The sequence below is a fragment of the Triturus cristatus genome, chromosome 1_2 (assembly GCF_964204655.1).
Source record: "Triturus cristatus chromosome 1_2, aTriCri1.1, whole genome shotgun sequence".
Classification (NCBI taxonomy): domain Eukaryota; kingdom Metazoa; phylum Chordata; class Amphibia; order Caudata; family Salamandridae; genus Triturus; species Triturus cristatus.
In genome coordinates, this window is record NC_140580.1 from 1,087,658,675 (window position 1) to 1,087,679,819 (window position 21,145).

At 42.4% G+C, this 21,145-nt stretch overlaps 1 protein-coding gene across 4 annotated transcripts in view; it reads right to left on the bottom strand.

The window, feature by feature from the left end:
- The window catches only part of KCNT1 (potassium sodium-activated channel subfamily T member 1), a 1,722,207-nt gene that overhangs the window by 590,571 nt on the left and 1,110,491 nt on the right, over window positions 1-21,145 (bottom strand). For all 4 annotated transcript variants that reach the window (XM_085613491.1, XM_085613497.1, XM_085613504.1 and 1 more), the window contains exons 6-7: window positions 14,922-14,970; window positions 12,351-12,410 (exon numbers count right to left, since the gene is read on the bottom strand). In XM_085613491.1, coding sequence (XP_085469617.1) covers window positions 12,351-12,410; window positions 14,922-14,970 — 109 coding nt within the window. The remainder of the gene's footprint in view (window positions 1-12,350; window positions 12,411-14,921; window positions 14,971-21,145) is intronic.

The following is a 21,145-nucleotide window of genomic DNA, read 5'->3' on the forward strand; positions in this document are numbered from 1 at the left end:
CAAAACAAATGTTTTGAATAGTATGCTTTAAAGCTAATTGTTTTGAATTGTTCATTTCGAAGCACCGGGGGTTCCCCAGCAACAAAATCAGCCCCTCAGCAGTGAACCTGGACCCCACCCTGCTACCCCAGCAAATAATGTCCGGTAGCCAGTTTGGCACTGGGGGCACCCCTGTCAAATGAGGTGCAGGGTGCCAACCAAAAGCATGACAGCTATTTCCAAAGTGTGGCATATTCTTGTCCTTTCAAAGCACTGCACTTTAAAATTCAATATGGAGATTTTCTCTCCTTTGGAGTAAGAGCTGGTTTAACCAACCTACTAGTGTGACTCATTTCCATTAACACTACCCCGCCACCTCCTGCAAATTCCATTACCGGGCCGGCCATCTGGCGTGGGTTACAGGAGGAGGGCATAGGCCTGGCTGGCATTCCTTACTGTACTGCTCTCTTTGAAGCCCTGTTTTATTTGCCAAGCTCCTGACCTGGCCTGTTCCTTGCAGCTGCAGAGCTCTCACCATCAGATAACCGCTCCTCTATGCAGGCCATGTCTTGCTCTGCTTTTCAGATAATACAGAGTTCTACATATTCCACTTCTACACGGTGGCTCAAACAGGGCTGAGCAGGAGACATAAAACACAACAACAATACCTAGAAAAGGGTTTTACTTTACAAACTGCAAAGACTCTCTTTTTTGAATAAGGCTTGGAGTTTCATTTATGCAATGACCTGAACAGAAAGGCTTCCCAGATGCCAAATGAACTACATTCAAATAAACACACATATATATATATATATATATCAAGCAGCAAATAATATGGGATAAAACTCAAACAAATATACTGGGCGACTTGCAAGAGATCAGAGATATATATATATATGTACATTAAATACATCAAATGATTACTTTGGATGTGCACTCTGACTCATTCACACATCACAAAGAAAACACCTCAAATGACTACAGCCACTGGAACCATGCATCACAATGGCACTAGTCAGAAACAAATTACCTCACCCGATCATTCACTCGACATCCTTGCCAACTCAAGCTGGGGGGCCCAGGACTCAGGTTCCGTTAGTCTTACAGCAGTACGTCTACTCTGTAAGTAATCTCCCACCTTGGATGTGAACGACCCTCAGCTTTATAGTCTCAAAAACACACTCGAAGGTTCAAGAGTCTTCCCCTCTGCACCAAGGAAACTTACTGGAACTGGCCAGCTTTCAGGCACTACCAAAGAAAATAATGTCCCTATCGTTTTAATATCAAAAGGGGAATTGTCTCACCATGGACCAAGTGTCTAATTTTCTATTTACTCTAAAAAGTGTCACAACCTGATTTTGGGTTAGGGCAAAGTAAACAATAACAGATAATATGTAAAAGTATCACAATACAATTTATTAATAATAAGCATATATTAAAAATATACGATCTAGGCTACTTCTAGCTTTGATGAACACCATAGCATTCCTCCTTTTTCAGGTTACAGTCTAGACAACATATCACATAAATCTGTTAAAAATATTTATTAAAAAACTGTTGTTAAAAAACAGTTGACGCAGCGTTTCGGTGACTTCTTGATGCTTTCACCTTCTTCAGGACTAACAAAGTTTTTAAAAATAAATCTTATAATATATGGACGTTCTGATGTCAAAGTCTATGGGTTTTTGTAATTTCCAAAGGCCACAGGTATCTCAGCCTTTCAAAACCGGTTATACTTTCTTTTATTCGTTAGAACCACCGTGTCATCTTGATATGGGGATAATCATAAGAATTGGTTTTAAAATAAATTTTTCTTTTCAAAGCAGAGTGTGATCCTTTTATATGGATCACAACATTTGAACTTGGCCTATGTAGCAACGTATGAACCCGGAAATCCGTTAGAACAGGGAGGCCGCGAAACAACAAATTGACTGGGTACATGTAAAACACCTCAGATCGAGAGCACCAAGGCGCCAACTGAAAGGCGTTGCTACATAGGCCAAGTTCAAATGTTGTGCTCCATATAAAAGGTCACTTACCACCAGTATCAGTCAAAAAATGGGGGTGAACAGGGCCAAAAAGGATGACTTGATCATAGTCTGATAGTGTAACACGATGATACAAGTGTAGTAGTACCACACTGTTTAAAATTTGGTAATATTTATAATATGCAAGACAAATCAATTTTCTGTCCCTACAGCTCATCATTATCAATCCTGATGCAACTGAGGTAGAAACCAATGGACAGATCGGCAATGGCATTTTGCGACTACAAGCCCTGCAATCTGCAAAATCGCAGAGTTTAGGACTCCAACATGTTTACGATTGGTGAAAGCTTGTCCGAATATAAAAAAGGCGTTTTACAACCTATTTCAAATTGCAGTTTGGTGGGGATTACTCTGCTGTGAAGGGTGCTGCCACCATTGTGGCTACTTTCACAGGAGTAAAGTTTGCAGAGTGGATGCCATGTTTAAAGCACACATGCACGCACCTTTTTTGTTCAGAGAAAACAAACTCCCAAAGTAGGATTTCATTTTTCTGAACAAGTTAAACTTCGCCAACAACATTATCCCTAACCATGCCTTACCTGGTGGACATGGGCTGGGAAAATTAGTGCCCTCAATAGAGAGGCATGACCGTCACTGTGACTGAGGAGTCCGGTGGTGGGCTACTGTTGGAACAGAGGAGGCCCCATGGGCAGTAATATAGGGTTTTCCCTGACTCTACCTAGAGCGAGGAAACAATGGGTTGGGCAGGCAGGAAGAGCAGTGATTTACAGCATTGCCCCTGTTCTGGTAAGTTTCCAGGAAGTCCCTATGTTCTACTTGGCATGTTTTACAAAAACCGAATGACGCTACATAAACATATTACAGATAGCCATTCCTAAAACAGGATATTAAACTGTGATATGTGTTACACTTGTACAATTTACACATGTTAAGTTACATTTATTATTCTCTCAAGATTACTTTATATCAATTTATTTTATTTATTTATAACGTTTTATACAGCGCGAACACGATCCCGAAAGATATCAGAGCGCTTTACAAAAGGGACGAAGGAAGGTAATAAATGCAATATTGACATCAAAAATGCACAATAAACATGAATATATACATGTTTCATAAATCCATAAATGAATTTGTTCAGATGTAACATTATACTGGTGTAATATTGGTATAATAGCATGCATAATAATATATGTGAGCGGTGGATTGTGGGTGTTTGAGCATGGGGACATCCCTGCCTTAATAAGCAGGGACAGATGGAGAACCCAAATCAGCCCTGGCAATTTTGTCGGACCAGCCCCTAGGGGCGTAAGGTGGGGTGGGCTCTGAATGAAAAGTATAGATTTATGAATGTGTGAAAAATGGGGTGTGATATATGCCACCAAGGGGAGATGAGACATGTTGGCTTGTTATAGAATAACAGTTTTTAGAATAATGTTTTTTTGAAAGGTTGTATTTAATTGGTTTGATTTTCTTTGAAAAATCTTCATTACACGCGTGTAATATATATAATTTTAGATTATTCATGACTTTGTTAATATGACTGTGAGAGATAAATACGGAAATAGCATTGTCCTGCAGAAAGTGGTGTTTATGTAGTAGAATCCACCGAAACGCGTCGACGCTAGGTTTGAACTGGATGCAATCATGAAGAGTAACTGTGATGAATTGATTTATACTTACCAGGACTCAGATTCTATGTTGGTAATTGGATCAGAATATATAACAGGATTTTAGACGCTGTGCATGAGGATACTCCCTGTTATGAATTGTGTTTTATTTGTATTTATTGAATCGCATGTGTTTTTATCCAATATGTACTGTAATGCACTCGGGGGGGTTATACAATAAATGTGTACACAGGTTTTTCAATATATACATTTTTCTATATGTGTAAATGAAATGTATTAGATATATTAAGAATCTTTACAATTTTTGATTGAAGGCTATGATGTGATATTTCCATCTTGGTGGTATAAGAGTACGATTAATGGACTGATTGTAGATGCAAGTGAATATGGCAGGCTAAAAGGTGATTTCAATTTTGTGATGATATTTTCTGATTCCAAGGGGATGTCATTTTTCCTACTGTTTAGTAGTGCCCTGTGCCCTTGGTGTGAGGGGCTGCCTCTCTTGTTCACGATTGCCACCATAACAAACACAGTTCTGTACAGAATATAAGCTTATCCACTAGCCCTCAAATGGAATGCAATGAGTCTTGTTAGAGAAACCACACACATTTGACCCAATCAAACCCTGTACTCAGAGGCACCAACATGTAGATGGAGTCTGAGCCTCTTTCTCAGTATTTGAAAGTTCTTTTTTGTTGATCACACACGTTCAAGTGACAGTTGGATTGTCAATCTAGACCTAAAACTCCTTGTAGATTAGTGTAGCTCTGGGAATCCCATGCTGCTCTAAAACACAAATCTGCCCTCAGATGTCTAAATTTAACAATGGAAGGGGAGGGTGCTGGGACTGAAATATATTCCTCATGACTGCCCTCCTTCCATCTGTGCTGCTGCCAGAGAGAGACAAACACTATAATATTTCTTAGTTATCTAATAAACTTTTAACAGCCATACAATGTAGTGTGTGCTCCGGAAAGTTCAAGCTCAGGCACCTGGACAAATAGACAAAATGATCACCGCTGCGTAGGAGACAATGACTTTTTTGTGGAAACACAGGTTCTCTCCTATCAAAACATGTATTTCTGGGTCCCAAAATGTGGACGGAGGCAAAGCCCCTCTCAATCGATGCTCACATAATTGTCTGGTGACAGCTGCACTGTAAAGCCAGACAATAAAATGCACAACAACCAAACCAAAATTAATACAAGCATTTACAAGAGAAATATGAGCCTGTAGCTACAGAATAAGGGCATCGCACTAATTTCGCTGTCAAACAACATTATTGACAATGAGCGGCAGCGTGTTTATCTAGGCTGTTGCTTTTTTCTTTCAATTGCATCTATCTTTCCCTCGAACCGTTTGAAGAATAATGAATGAATAAAAGGGGCAGCAGAAATGATTACCCATTAAATGAGGCAACTCAAAATGTATCACTGTATATCAAAGCCACTTTGTTCGAAAGAGAGGAAAGAACACATATAACTAGCTGTGCTGCTAATGCGCTACTAATCAATGGATCGCGTGGAAGGGATTCTGTAGCAAAGGTAATTTAAAATTCTCTGAGGCTTAATTAAAATCCAGTTTTGCAGCCTTAATTACCGCGAGAAGTCTTTTGCCTTTTAAATGGCATAGCAGTTATAAAAAAAAAAGCAAGAATCTGGAATTTTACACAGCATCTTCTAGAAGATAGCCACCCATCTCATCAGTGGCGTAACGATAATTGAGGGGCCCCCCCTGCAAGGTACGTGGAGGGGCCCCCTCCGGACTCTATCAGGAGCTCCCCGGCCGAAGTGCAGTGCTGAGGGGGGCCCCCTGGAGCTTGGGGGCCCACCGCACTGCGGGGGATGCGGGGGTCTGTGTTACGCCCCTGCATCTCATACCATGCTAGGCAAGAGGAGCCTTAAAACCGCTACTTGAATCATGTTGTCAAATCCTGCTTATATTCCCAGGTCAAATGCCTTCTACAATGGGCTAGTCTATCTGCAAGGCATTGTGGGCAAACATTACTTCAATACTCAACAATTTGTGGGGGCCAGACAAAACACTAATTTCAATAAATGAGCCAAGTTTCCCGCTAGGGCCCTTACTAAAGCTTTCTATAAAATAGTCGCAAGGATACCAGAGGACATGCATCTCCATCTCTGGTCAGTGTCCTCGCACTTAAATCAGGGAGTAATTTTCCCTAGGATGGGGAATAACAGATTTGCACCAGCGCAGATAGAGAGAGCAGAAATATTATGTACAAATCCACACTTTTGTTCCTACTGTGGGAAATGATGGGCCAGAATCTGCACCAATTTACGAACTGCTTCGCCCAGGTGGTAATTGAATGTAGAGGTTATTATGAGGGCTTTAATATGGGATTGAGCTCATCCCCTAAAATAACTTTAACCTGCGATCCTGCCATGCACAGTGTTGTCATCAGTGATGTAATTTCATATGTTGCAGTGATGTTATCAATGACGTGATAGAGTATGTTCTGAGTGATTTAATATGTTAGGTAATTAGCAGTGAATGGTGAGGGCTTGAGTTATAGTTACTTCAGAGCACAAGTCAGAGGTACTGGAAATATGTATAACTGATTAATTTCAGTGTCTTTGTTAGTTTAAAATGTTATGTTTTAACTGCGATTTTCACCAAATATAACCTCCTTTTAACCTGTGTTTTTTCAGTGAATATCTAAGGTTTTTCTAAATATAAAGTAACATATAATTACTATCCAATACTATAATGTCACTTTAACGTTTGTTTTTTTCAGTGAATTTCTCTATTTTGTTTTACACAAAGTAAGATGTTGATTGATGTGTGCGGTGTGGAGTTGATTGCAGGGCCTGGCCTGGGCCAGACCCTGCTTCAAACCCCCTACTGACACCCAAGCCCACGCTTGATGCAGTCTTTGGCCATGTGCGGTGCGGGGTTGGCGGCAGGGCCTGGCTTGCAGTCAGTACCTCTTGCTGGCGCTCAACTCCCAAGCGCACTCAGCCCCCAGCAGCAGACAGCTTTTGGCGTTGCTCATCGAGTGGTTGAGTGCAGGGCCTCAGCCAGGGCCTGAAATCAGCTAGGGCCTGCACCCAAGCCCTCGCTGGCCCCCAACCCTCCACTGTGCATTATCTTTGCGGTCAGTTTGGTGCCGGCTGACCATGTGATGGTATTTTTGTTCTGCTTGGGGTGGCCTGGTACCCACAGAGGGCACTCCACCATTCATTTTTATTTTTTGGCTTGTAAGCGCAGTCCCAGGGCTGTTCTGTCTTGCAGGGATGTGCCCACCTTTTTTTTATATATAGTGGGGTGCAGTGCCCCAGTTGCCACCCGGGATACCCCACAACACTACTGTCTGCTCTGCCAGCACTCATCTCAGGTGCGCCTGGACCCAGCATTGCTTCAATTTGGCGGTAGAAGCTTTCCATTTTCTCCTGCAGAGCGAGAGCAAATCTGTGTTTCCATGCCCGCAAGAGCACGGGCAGGGAGAACATTTTGTGTTTGCACCCGGTGGTAGCAGCTTTGTGTTCCTGACAGGTGGGAGGACAAAATACTTCCCTCTCTCGCGGGCATGGAAACAACGGTTTCCCAGAGGTTGGGGTCCCTAGGCACTGTCCAAGAGCTGGCCCTAGTGGATGAGGTCCCCAGTGCTATACAATGGCTCAGGGAGAAGGTCATCCACATACCCCTCTCCTTTTAATTACAGGCCCCGGGGGATGGGGTCCTGGGGCCATTCAATGGCTCACTGAGAGGGGTGCCAACGCTTCCTCCTCTTATAATTAAATTGTCTAGGAAAAATATTCCTTACCAACTTCAATGCAATGTATATTTATCATGATGTAAAACAGTGCTTTTTAAAGGTAATCACAATGTGGTTACTGCGTTGTGATGTACATCATTATAATGGAATGCATGGTAGTGATTGATATTCCTCTGCTATTACCTTTGCAAAAGTGGTCTGTTCTCCAGCTGAAGCAAGTTCCTCTCCTAGGAAGGTAGATTGCTCCTACATTTCCAAGAGACCCTGTGCAAGTTCCCCTTGTGGAATTCTATATATTACTCTCTTGCTCCATAGCTCAAATGGCTTATAGGACAATTGTTTACACTGGGGCGCTGTGGGGTGCAATTGCCTGATTACCCCAATCATCAAGAATCTGTCACTTTCTGTAACAACCCCCCATTTCGTGTTTTGTCTGCCACATTTGGTTTTAGTTTGAACTTTAGAGCCTTCATAGCTCCCCATTGAGTATCTTCTGCCACCAAGCGCTTGATTTACATTTGCAGCATTCTTTTTTATTTGCCTCTACTCTTGCAGGTTTTTCTTTTCTGGCTAGTTTTATATAACGCGAACAAGGATATCAGAGCACTTTACAAAAGAATGGAAGGAAGGATATAAATCCAATATCGACATCAAGTAAGAATACACAACAGGAATAATCACATAATTCCCAGACAAACGAATCAAGGAGAGTAATACAATAAACAGGTGTTTAGCGGACTACGAAGGGGGGGCACACAATGCGGTAAAGAAGAGCAGCATCAAATGATGGTACAATGGTTTTAGGATCAATGATTTCGAGCAGGTGAACCTAGCCCAAATTAAGGCAAGAATTTGTTCATTAGGAATCTTTTGGCTTCCAGTTTGAAAGCAGTCTTTGAAGAGATTCTGTGTAGTTCTGGAGAAAGAGAGTTCCATATCTTTGGGGAAGCGCCGGACAAGGCTCGGAGATAAGTTCTCTTTTTGCTAAGGATGAGTGGTTTCAGGAGGAAAGTGTCAGCGCTTCTTGAAGCTCTCCCACCACAGGATAATTCAGGCTTTTGCGCTAGGTACCTGGGAGTTTTGAAATGCAGGGCTTTGTGCGCCAGAACTTCAATCTTTGAATTAGAGCTTCGTAGGGCAACCATTTGAGAGATTTTAGTACTGGGGATATGTGCTCATTTCGTTTGGTACCTGTGACCAGTCTGGTTGCAGCGTTCAGTGATGCCCTTAGTGGAGCCAGGGTGTATTTGGGAAGGCCCCAGAGCGTAGCACTGCCGTAGTCTAGCCTCGGCAAGACCAGTGCTTGGACCACCAGCTTGAAATCCTTTTGTGGAAGGAATGGTTTGATATTTCTAAGTGTCCTCATCAAGTGATTAGCTCCCTTACACACATTGCTGATATGATTTTTCATATTCAGGTGCTTGTCCAGGGTGATTCCGAGAGACTTGGCTAAGTCTATGATGAGAGGGGTGTAGTTGAAAGCAGTGCGGTGATTCAGCCAAAGGTCTAGCTTGGGGATGTAGTTCAGAGGAGAGATGAGAAGGAATTCAGTTTTGGAGGTCTTGAGTAGGAGACGGTTCTCAGTTAACCAATTTTGAGTAGACATTAGGGTAGTGTTGAGCGAGAATATGTTATCGGGGATGGGATTTTCAAATAAAGTTGTGTGTCGTCCGCATACATATGGAAGACAATGTTGAAGAGGATAGGAGATAGGGTGGACCCTTGGGGGACACCCATGAGTACTGGAGAGGGCTGGGAGAGGGAGTGGTTTGCCTTGACTCTTTGTGATCTGTGGTGGGGGAAGGATGAGAACCATTGTAACACCCAACCCGTGAAACCCATCCTGTTCTTCAGAAAGGATAGGAGGTTGTCGTGATTAACCATGTCGAATGCGGAGGAAAGGTCAAGGAGGATTAGGAGGCAGGAATCATTTTGGTCAAGCTTTTTTAAAATGTCATACATAACGTGTGTTAGCCAATTTGATACTGTGCCCCTTCCGAAAGCCGGATTGATGCTGGTCTAGGAGTTGAAAATTCTCTATGTGGGCACAAAGTTGGGATTGTACGCATTTTTCGAGTAGTTCGGCTAGGGTGAGGATGTTGGAGATAGGGCGGAAATTATTGAGGTCAGTTTTATCTGCGTTAGGTTTTTTTAGTGTAGGTGACATCTGAGCTGCTTTTAGGCAGTCTGGGATCGTGCCTTGTGATAGAGAAGCGTTTACGATCCTTGTCCAGGTGGGGATGAGTACATTCTTGATTTCTTTGAATATGGCCGGGGGCAACGGGTCACTGATGTGTTTAGATGGGTTGATGTTCTGAAGAATCTTGTTGATGTCTTTTTCAGTGAATGGAGTAAAGGTGCCCCATGACGCATTGTTCTTAGTGTTCAGGCTGATAGGTTTGCACTTTTATAAGAGGTCAAGGGGTGGTGCGGACACAGAGGATGGCAGTAGAGCCTTCTTAGAGGCGAGTTCAATGGTGATGAGTCTTGATTTCTCAGTGAAGAAAGCAGCAAGTTCATCGCAAGAGGGTGGAATGCCTCTGGCGTCAGAGTGGTTTGGACCTGCCACTGATTGCTGTTTGACCAATTCAAAAAGTTTCTTGGGGCAGTTTGCAGCTTGATTTGTTTGTTGTAGAAGCTCCTAACATCTCTAAGGAGTTTTAGTTGTTCCAAGAAGGGTTTGGATCTCCAGGAACATTCAGCTGCCCTAAGGTTGAGGCGTTCCATGTTTAAATTGTCGTTGTACCATGGTTTGGATATTTTTGTTGAGGCATTTTTTTGTTGGAGTGGTGCAATCTCATCCATGATGTTGGAGACGGTCGAGTTGTAGGCGTCAATGAGTAACTGAACCTCAACCAAGTCATCTTGGGAGGAGAGGGCAGATTTACAATGGGCTGCTAATTCAAATGAGTTTATTGATCTGAGGTCCCTTTTCCAGTTCTTTGATTTCGTTGGCTGAGCCTTCCTCTACGACACCTCCCTGTTTATATAAAAGAGGATGCAGTGGTGGTCGGACCAATAGCAAGGGGTAATGGTATCCAATGTGATGGTCTACCCTGTTGAGATAATGAGGTCTAGAGTTTCCCCTTTATTATGAGTTGGTTGGTCACAGTGCTGAATCGGTTCTTGATCATTCAAAAATGCTTTAAGGCAAGTTACTGCATGGTCATTGGGGTTAGACAAGTGAAGGTTGAAGTCGCCAAGGAAGATTTGGGACACAGCTGAGTCGACATTGCCAGAGATGACTTCCATTAGTTGCTCGATGAAGGGGAGATTGTTTACCGGGAGGTGATAAAAAGTGTGAACTGCATTGTTCTGACTGCCTCTTACCTACTACCTACCGATCTTTACCACCTCTTCTGTGATTTTCTTTATCTTATCTTTGCTGCAGCAGTTCTCCGCCTGTCCCCCTTCTACGACTTAACTTCTCCACTTAACCCCTCACCTCTTCTGTAGTTTCCCACATATCTTCACCTCTCTCGTTCCTTCCTCCTTTCTCCTCCTCCAGCTTCTATTCACCCTCTCACTCCTTTTCTTCTTTCACATATTCTACTGCACTGCGGTGAGACATGGTAGCTCTTTCCTTGAACTATATGTTACTTCTATGTTCCAGTTTATTGGGATATACCAGTAAGTGTGTGTCTAGTTGTCAAAAAACTCTAATTGCGCCCAAGTTTAAAGCATTTAATGTAAGGGGCGCGATATAGCTATAGAAGTGTTGGACCTGTGGGTGGCATTATGATAGAGACAGCAAAAACAAGATAAGACAAGAGATTCATATCCCCTCAGAATTTAGGACGGCATTTTTCTATAGTACAAAATTGAAAATGCTTTGAGGCACAGTGCCATGAAGTGCTTAGGCCGGGATCAGACAATTTGACTTAGTGCCTGATTATGAGTTTTGAGGTCTTCCCACTGTCCCACCATGGCAGCAGGACTGACAACTCCCAGGGTGTCAGAGTAATTAGATTTTTTTCAAGACATACTCTTGTTTTGGGAGTTTTTTCGAAAAACAAAACAAATTACTGAGGGAATGCAAGAAACATGGTGGCTGCTCAGCAAACTAAGTTCCTTCAGAGGAGCTGCTATGGAAGGAATAGAAACTTCTGCCAGGCATGCAAAGATCTCTAAATATTGTGAGCCGAAGTTCGCCAGAGCAGCGGAGTATATGTCTCTACCACCCTTATGGAATGCAGTACAGACTGTAGGTCTCAATAGCCCCCATCTCTAAGTAAAAGGACCTCATCTCGCTCCCTTTCATTGGAAGGAATCACCAATGCTTATTCATAGCCTTTGGCCCTTAATGCACCAGTTGGAATTTCACAGAACCATAGCTTAAAGTCAGAATAATCTGTTCTCTTTTTTTGGGTGCCAAGTGCTTCCCTGTTGATATTCAAATTCCATTAAGCATACAGTAATTCTAGAATTACCTATTACCAGTATTTGCAAGATGTCTTCATTCTTAAAATAAAATTCTTTTTATATTGCACTATATGCTTTTTCCGTTTCCTAGTTATAATAAATTCCCACAGCATGAATATTTCCTTTCTGGGTGGACATTTAATGCATTTTCTTTTTATAAGCAGCTCTTGTATTGTACATGCTAATATTTATGCAAAGTGCTTCCTTGCTGGCCTTATATAACTAAGATAAGCAAAGTATTCTGCATCAGTGCATAGAAGAGGAACATATTGAATAATAATACATTTTACTGTAACACTTTTGTGAAAATCTATATTATAAAATATATATTAAATAACTATAATATTTTTATTTTTAAATGGTGGACCTGGCGAGTGACTGAAACTATTTACCTGTCCATGTGAAAGCACCTGCTTATTGCGTCCTAGCTGCTCACCTCTAGATGTAACCAACGCATCAGTAGTGCCTTAGAGAGGATCTCCCATAACCCAATTCATAGTGATAAAGACACTCACACAAAATATATCATATTAGAAGTAAATCAGGAAAGATATTATAACAGATTCTTACCTTATAGCTGAGATAGATAAGGAGCATAGTCTCAAGAAAGCTGATTAAGGCCACCGTGACCTGCAAAGAAATGTATATTTAGGTTTACATTTAATATTCTTGTGAAAAGGTTACCATTTCTACCTAAGTCTTTTAAAGAGACAGCAGAGAGGATGCACACACATCACTGAGTCCACCATTGTCATGCAGGATTGCATACAAATTTGCAAACCCTTAGCCAAGGCAATGGCAGTCACGAAACTGAACTGGCCGAAACTTGCCTAGGCAAAGTTATACTGATCTGATATTGTTAAATGGAAAGATTGCATTTGACAATGCATCTTAAACTGCTGGAGGGAATTATTAAGAAAATTTGGGCATAATTACATAAACTACAATTCTGACATTTAGGGCTATATTTTACTATGAAATGTGTCCTGGCATCGAGGACCGATGTCACTGTAAAGAAGGGTAAATAAAAGCAAAAACGACAGCCATTTGTGTTCTTTGGTTCCCGTGCACTCAAGTCATGTTTTTAATGGAAATGGCACATACTCTCTGTACCATAATGGGATATATTTCAGAATTTAGCATAGCAAGTGTAATGGAAAAATCCCCCAAATTATGTAAAGTATGCCATTGTAATTTGAATTTTGCAAAGGCTTACTTAAAATAAGCCAAATAATTTTGGAATCTTCTATGTATCATTGAGAACAACCTTCCAGAGGAACATAGGTTGTAAGAAGCACCTGAAAAGCAAATACGTCAACACATTGATGACTGTGTTAAATATGTTTTGACAATTGTCGTAGAGCAGGGAATTCATTTTATTACACCCCATAGTCAAGCTCATTAGTTACTTTGGTTGCTGCTGTAAGCCAGGGCAAAGTAACAGCCTATGCAGTAACAAGAACACAGCCCTCGCCATCATGGGAAGTAACTCCTGTTAGGAAATTGCTAATCAGTCATCAGGAAATCGTTTTTTCCTGATCATCAAGGAACTGAAATTTGGGTCTTGTGACTTGGGGATTTTATATATTTGTGGCATTTTGCTGTACAGTTTTACAATGGGACCAATTGTGGGTTCCAAATTAGCTGTTTTGGGGCTAGGCACACTGCAAGCTGTAATGATGGTAAAAACTCTTTTCAAACTAAACACCATGTGACCTCTGTATGTGAGATCAATTCACATTTTTGAAGTATTATGGTGTAGGTTGGAATTTTATTTATGTAAAGCAGCTTTGAGCTGCAGACTATTATTCTCATATTTATGTCCCTGGTGCTTCCTTGCACTGTGGTGCCTAAATAGTCCTTCTGTCTCAGAAATTTGTCTGCTCCTCCACTTATACCTGCTTTATTCACAGCCTCTTTGCTTCAGAGGGCTTGAAAGCTATACTTATCTCCCACATCAATATAGCTGTCATGTGCTGAGTCAATACTGTATTTATAGAAATCATGGCTCCCAGGTTAGCCAGAATTGGATGCTTTTACTAGTCGTCTGCCTGTTGGCTATTGGTTGCTTATACCTCTTATGTTGCCAGGTGCAGATTGCCCGATTTAGCCTGTTCTTGTACCAGCTTGGCACTGCATGTTTTTACCTGCCTCTCCATCATTTTTACAGCAATGACAGCAACTCCTCTTCCTAATTCCTGAGCCAGGACGCTTTGTCTATGTACCTTCTCAGTTCTTTTCCACTGTCCCAGGTTTTGGTGTATAGTCTTGTCCCTTTCTCTTCCTACTCCTGGTCTGCATTTCTTCTGATAATAATTTGTCAGTGGTGCACTATTCATTTGCCCCTGCTGTTTAATTCACTGTTGCAGGTTAGGGATCCCTTTTCAGGAATCAAATGTAGTTGGGCAAAAGTGGTTGGTTCTAGATAAAGCAAATCACAGACCATTCTAATACACAACTGTACCATGCTAGTTTATATCTATCCTATTTGTTCTCTTTTATTTCTATGCCCAACAACACACTCCTTCTCCCTGGGTTTGTTTTAATTACTTATCCTACTTATCAGGATCCATTCCAATCCATCCGGACAAATAACTAATATATACTAAGGGTGGGCGTAGTAGGCATAGTGCCTCTGAGTGTATTTCCATGGAATTAGAAAAAACTCTGTGGAAATACGCTCCCTCTCCCCTCCGGCAAGGAGTAGGAAGGAGAGCGGCCAGGCAGAGGAGGAGGCAGACACACAGGTAAGTGCCTACTTTTTAATTTTTTTATTAATTTGGGAGGGAGGAGGGGCAGGCTAACTCCGCTCCGCCACAGAGGGAGTTTTTGCCTAAACTCCGCATTTGTAACAGTGCGCGGAGTATAGAAAAATTTGCAAACTCCGTCCATCAGATAATCTTTTTCATTAACTGTCTATATGGACACCTGGGTTTATAAAAAGGAAAATGTAACAGAAAACATCAATTTTATTGTGAAACACCATTACTGAATTAAGAAATAACCACCTTGCACAGTTCCTGGATTAGTGGAAGGTGTGAAAGTATAACTGAATGGAGTTGTTCCATAATGCAACCTCAATCATGTAACACTAATATTGGGATGAAGGGGTCTGTTAAAAAAGTATGGTGGATCACATACCTGAATCGCCCACAGCGGAGTTCTTCTATCCACCCAGAGTATGGGGGTCCTGCAAATGAAAGGATATGGTCCTAAAAGTCAAGATCCTTCATGGCATGCATAAATACCTTCTAAACTCCACAAAGCTGAAGTGTTAAGTTAGGCCCACCAAAGGGTAAAATCACACACATCTCTATAGAGACAACTCATAATACATGATCCAATGCTCTAGAGTCTAACCCCACTACAGCGGTTAGAGCTGGGTGAGGAGTTGCAATTGGACTCCTTTGGATGTTTGAGCTTGGTCTCACTAATTTGTTCTTTTTGAGTCTTATCTCACTGAAGTCAAATGCCCAAAAAAAGCACTGCAAGCCATTAACACCATGACAGAGCTGAGGAATATGGTCTAAGCGTTGCTAAAGGAGCCAGGGCACAATGAAAGAGACAGAGAAAGACAAATGATGAAAATGGGGGAAAAGACTGTGGAAAATAGAAAGAGAATCAGGAGCGATAAGAAAGAAAATGTAAGGAGGGGAAAAAAATTAAAAATGGGCAGATGGAATGGGGATCTCAAGAAAAAGAGAGGCCGGGAAAATAGTCAGGAAAGATGGAAGGAAGGAAGAAGGATAACAAGATTTCAAAAGTGAAAGGAATGAAGGGTAAATTGAAGGAATGAATGGTATAAAGAAGAGGAATGGAAAAGGGGCAAAGGATGGATGGGGCATTAATGAAAGGGAAAAGGGAATAGTAAATGGTTGAATGGAAAGTGCGAAGGATTGAGGGGTGAGAAGATGAATTGAAGAAGGAAAGGGTGGGTGAAAAGATGATGGGATGTATGTAGGTAAGTATGTATGTATGTATGGTCAAAGTGTAGAAGACATCTTTTAAGTGCTCTGCTGCCTTTTGGTTAGGTTCATGTAATACAACTATCACATATATACATGGATGGATACATAAATGGATGGAAATTAGGGGTGGGCGGAACTCACTGAGTTTTACTCAGCAGAATAAGGTGGAGTTGCATAAAAACTCCACGAGATGCTGCAGAGTTCCGCCCACCCCTAATCACACAAGATATTGACAATGTGGGTGCTCTGTATATACCACCAAACCCTTATTCTGAAGGAGAAAATTATGAAACATCGTAAATAAGGAGCAGGTGGAGGGAACTTTGCTATTAAGGGTCAGACCTTGCTCGCTCAGTGCCTGGAAACATGGTTCAAAGTGGGGGCATGATAAGTGGTAATGTAATGTGTATAACCCTTAGGAAAAACTAATGCAATACACTAATGAGCTTTGTTTTCCTGGAAAGTGCACCTATTTAGTATGTCTTATACATGAGAGGTGTCTGCTTTTGAACAGCAGTGTGCTACATTTAAAAGTGCAATGGCAAGAACATTTTGTTACTCACCATGTTTCTGAAACTGCTTTGGCATAGGCAAACACAATTAGGCATTTTCTGCCATTAGGCAAATGTATGAAAAGTAACATTTGATTGAAATGATAAAAGTTATCACTTCTAGGCGGTAGCATATATTCCATTACAGATTTTGTTTAAAATATGCATTAAACCAGGCACATTTCAGTTGCATTTTTTGATATTTTGTTTCTGAATGCCATTTTTGTCAGAGGTTGCAAAATGCAACTCAAACTTCTCAACAGGTCAGAGCACATGTCAGTCAACTTTGGGGCTATTTTGACCATTCTTAGGTAACTGAAATTATTTTAGCAGAAGCAGATGAAACTTACACAAGAACAATTTACACTGATTATGTGGTTGAGGACAATTGTGTGCTTGTAGAAGGCAACCCAGGTGGCAATCAGCGTTGGGCCTGCCAGACCATCAATTCCCCCATGGGATTTTTTGAGCTGTCCTCCCTGCTCTGCTTGCCCAATGATGGAGACTCAACTGCTCTTTATACTTGAACATCTTGTCATATCTGTGAGATCCAAAATGACTTTGAAGCGTCATCTGACTTTTCTGAAAGCTGAATTGCCTGGCCATGCATGTATTCCTGTCCTGGTTGTGTCCACAAGGAGTGAGAAACTTGTATAGTTACCCACTGGGCCAGTCATGTGCCTGGGGCATGGTCATTTGCTACCCAGCTTGAGAAATCCTGATGCATCATTGCTGCACTGTTCAACCACCTTGTCAACTTCATCTGCATACAAAAGGAGCACCAGTGCCAGGAGGTAAGCTGCAGAGTACTCTATACCTAATCTTGCAAGCCTACACACCTGCTGGAAGGTCTCAACATCGCCAGTGGGTCTGTTTGCATCTTAGCCTCAGCCCTACCCAGTGTGGACATTCTCAGTGTGCAGACACCATCTCTAGAAGAACCTTTGTGTGCTCCTTCTACTTGCTTTTTACCAATTATGGTGAAGTATGTTGGAGCTCAACCTTCCTATACTACTCAAATTAAGTTGCATAGCAAGTTGGAAAATGCATCCCGAAAGACTATGTTCATTGTTGCTTTGGGACGTATATGTTTTTCATTCAGCCAATCTGTTGCCAAATGAGTTAAGTGTTTGTTGCCATTCATGGACAGCATTTTGTTTATATGTACCTTTATCATGTTCCATCAAATCCTTATGAGGAAATAAATGAATAACTTGGTCCTTAATTTGTAAATTAAATTCTGTAACTTTTCACTTTCTCTGCCTCTCTCTCTTTCTCTCTCTCTCTCACACAAGTTCTTTCACTGCGTGAATTAAGTTAAACCTACATAGGATTGAATAGTTTTTGGGTTAATGTGACTCTGAGGGTGGAATCACGAAGTAGCTCCAAGTCCGTGGTTTGTTGTGCTCTCCGCTCCCTCGCATTCGTGTTTGAGTTTTTTTGGGGCTCACTGAGTATTTCTTTTTCCCCCTCACGTTTATGTTTCCTCGAGAAGGTGTAATTTTCGGGAATCTGGATTAATTGGATTTACACCACTATTTTTTGTGGAATACTATTACCACCTCTTGTGTTGGTGTCAGGCTATATCATGTTCCTCCTTCTTGAAGACAACTCAACCAGACTAAAGGGGTAAGATTAGTTATATCTGCTACTGTGTGCACCTAATTATGTGTGAGCGAGGAGTTGGAAAGAACGCAACACTCTTCGATGTTTTCGGCCGTTTCCTCCTGGTTTTTTCCTCCTGGTCTTTCCTCCTGGTTTTGGCCTGCTGAATCCCTGCTGAAATTCCACTCGGCTGAGGCTGCTGAGCTCTGTTGCACCCCACCGCACCACCGCTGCCGCACCTCCGCACCCCCCGCAAAAGGTACCTCGTAGCGTATAGCTTGCTCGAGGTGCACAGCGGGCTCTCCTGCGAACTCCGTGGACTTTGCAGACCCTCAGGCACGGGTTCTGGTGGAACATTCGACCCAGAGCAGGTTGTGGTTGCGGCTGAGCTGAGCGAGATCGGATCGAAGGGGGAGCAGAGGAGCTGGGGCAGCCAGCACGTGCACAAGGTGAGGGGGTTGCCATGCCACAGAAAAGCCAGTAAGAGCCCTCGCATCAACCCCTAGCAGTAGCAGACATCAACCTCCTTGGCCGCCCGACAGCCCAGATCATTGGCTCATATCTGGGTGAGCCTCTATGAGAGGGCCGCTGCAGGCTTCCGGTTAGCGGGTGCTTGGCTTGGGAGGTACAGCGATCGTAGCGAGAGCGGCCCAAGGCACATTAGCAGAGAGGGGTCTGACTGACTGATCAACTGTGGGCTGCAACTTGGTTTTGGGAGCCTAAATCGCACCTTGCACTTAGCACTTTGGGAGGAGAAGGCGGAGGACTGCAGCGCCCAGTGTGCCTCGTGGCAGGAGCCGTGCACACTGTTTCATCGTGCCAGCAGGCGCATAAAACCAAGACCGGGCTCCCGCAGCGCCTGGGCTCGTCCGAGCCCGTCAGAGGCAGGGCTGGGTCCGCCTCTAAGAACTGGACCTTGGGCATATTGTTATTTATTTTACATTGTTTATATATCATTGTATTTTTACTTGGAGTATTAGGTAGTGTTGAAACATGAGTACCAGGAAAAACCGAGGTGTTGCAGGGACCCTAGATGCCTTTCTTTTGAGGGCCGAATCTGCCCTCATCCACGAAATACAAATGACCGAGCGCAGGCTGTCTTTGGAACCGGTTATTTTATCGAGTAGTCTCGCAAGGACACCGGCATTAAGTAAACCAGTGTTGGCGACTAACAAAGAGCAGCCCGCGAGTTTGACTGATATTTCAATACAAGGCACAAACGAACAGGGAATAGATACAGTTCCATTGTTAACCCCTGATTCTGAAGTTGCCCCTGTTGGACCTAAAGTTACCTCGAGAGGGCAAAGGGATAATCAAAAACTAAAACCTACAGTAGGACCCCAACCAAGCAAAAGATAAAAATGCCCCCAAATAGAGCAAATTGGCACCACCTATAAATGGGAGAAGGGGGAAATCTGCTATTGAGATGGATGATCCCAATAGGGGATCTCCAATATCCCCAACACAGAACGAGGTGGAGAATTATTTAAATAGAATGTCAGATGGGAACTTTTGGGTGAAGCTTGAGCTTATGTTGACATCGCTCCTGGAACCTATTATGTCGAAGGTAACCAGTATCGAATCTAGATTGGCTAAGATGGAGGAATCGATGAGGAGTAAAAACCCATCCACTCATGTAAATGATGTTACATCTAGAGATTGCCCTCCACCTGGTAGGGGTGTAAGTTTTACTTCTGACCCACCACAAACCTTTCTCACTTCAAAAAAAACCAACAGTAGTGATAGCAGCAACAATGCTAATCACAATAAAAATTCAGAGCACAAGGGACAATGTCCCCCTCGAGGTAGTTCTAGTGCCACTGTCTCAAACACATATGAAGGAACCGTGACTATGAATGAGACCTTGGGGACACGGGATGACACTGGGTCTGTAGAGATGGGTAACATTCCTCCGATAAGACTGGATATTTCTCACTATTCATCTCAAAATCTAAATCTGCCGCCGGAGGCTACCCCGTATACGGTGGTCCTGGCAAAAGTACCTTTCTGTCCACATATTGACTATGAACACTGGTCTGCTTTAAATAATAAGTCCTTACACTTTTTGACCAAAAGGACTGGCCTGAATAGTCTTCTTTTTTCGGACTTTAAAATGGTCCGCAAAATCAGATGGGTGGGTCCTACCCCTAAATCATTCAGCGGAGATTGCATTGTTCTAACTTTTAGGTCACCCCAAACAGTTCAAACTATCCTGAAAAGGGGAAATAATTAATTTATTGACCCTAACAACATTAATATATTACCGCTGGGATATTTTTATCATCCAAGTAACCCGTTGCCTCGTCACGTTTCCATGTTGGCAGGCGATAAATGCAGAGGCAATTTAGTTATCCTGCTCCAACATACAATCGCTTTGATGTTTTTAACCCTCTGGAAGATCCCGATTGACTGGATCTTGGAAATCTTTGTTCCCCACTCATACATGGAAAGGGGAATGATCCCCAAATGCTAATGGGGGACAATGACTTCCTCATGTCCATACACACTGTCGACAACATAGTAAAGCCTAGTGGACTGACTAATTTGCTTCCTGAGACACAGGCTGAGTGTGAGGTTTCCTTAAATATCTCCTCAAAGATCCCTCCCATAAATACAGTTCCAACCAATGATTTTCTTTTAAATAAAGAAATTAAGGCACTAGGATCACCGACCCTTGCACAAGAACCCCTGGTCGACTCTGCATGTAATCATAACATCTCCCCAACACCTAGATTCCCACCAAAAGAACTAAGTAGCACGTCGACTTATCGTGAAAATTCTATTCAGGGCGGAAAATCCTTAAGTTGTAGCATTGTTTCATGGAACATTGCTGGGATTAGTTCTAAGCTGAGTAATCAACAATGGTGGGACTTCGTCATGCAGTTCGAGATTTTGTTACTTCAGGAAACTTGGGCTAAGGAAGCGATACATGTGAATGGGTTTAGGACCTACCACACTCCAGCAGTCAGTGTCCATAGTGGCCGGGCGAAGGGAGGTTTATGTACTTATATCATGAGCACTCTAAATGTAGAGAATATCAGGATGCTCGCCAGCGAGGATTACTTTCAATTGATTAAATTAGACATAGACCCTACACGTTCAATAGTTCTGGCCAACTTTTATAATAATATCCCGTCAGGACAAACTGGCATAGTTATATCCAACATCTCGAAATCCCTGAATTCATTGGGTAGTGGCAAGACAAACTATATTATGTTAATACTAGCAGGAGATTTTAATT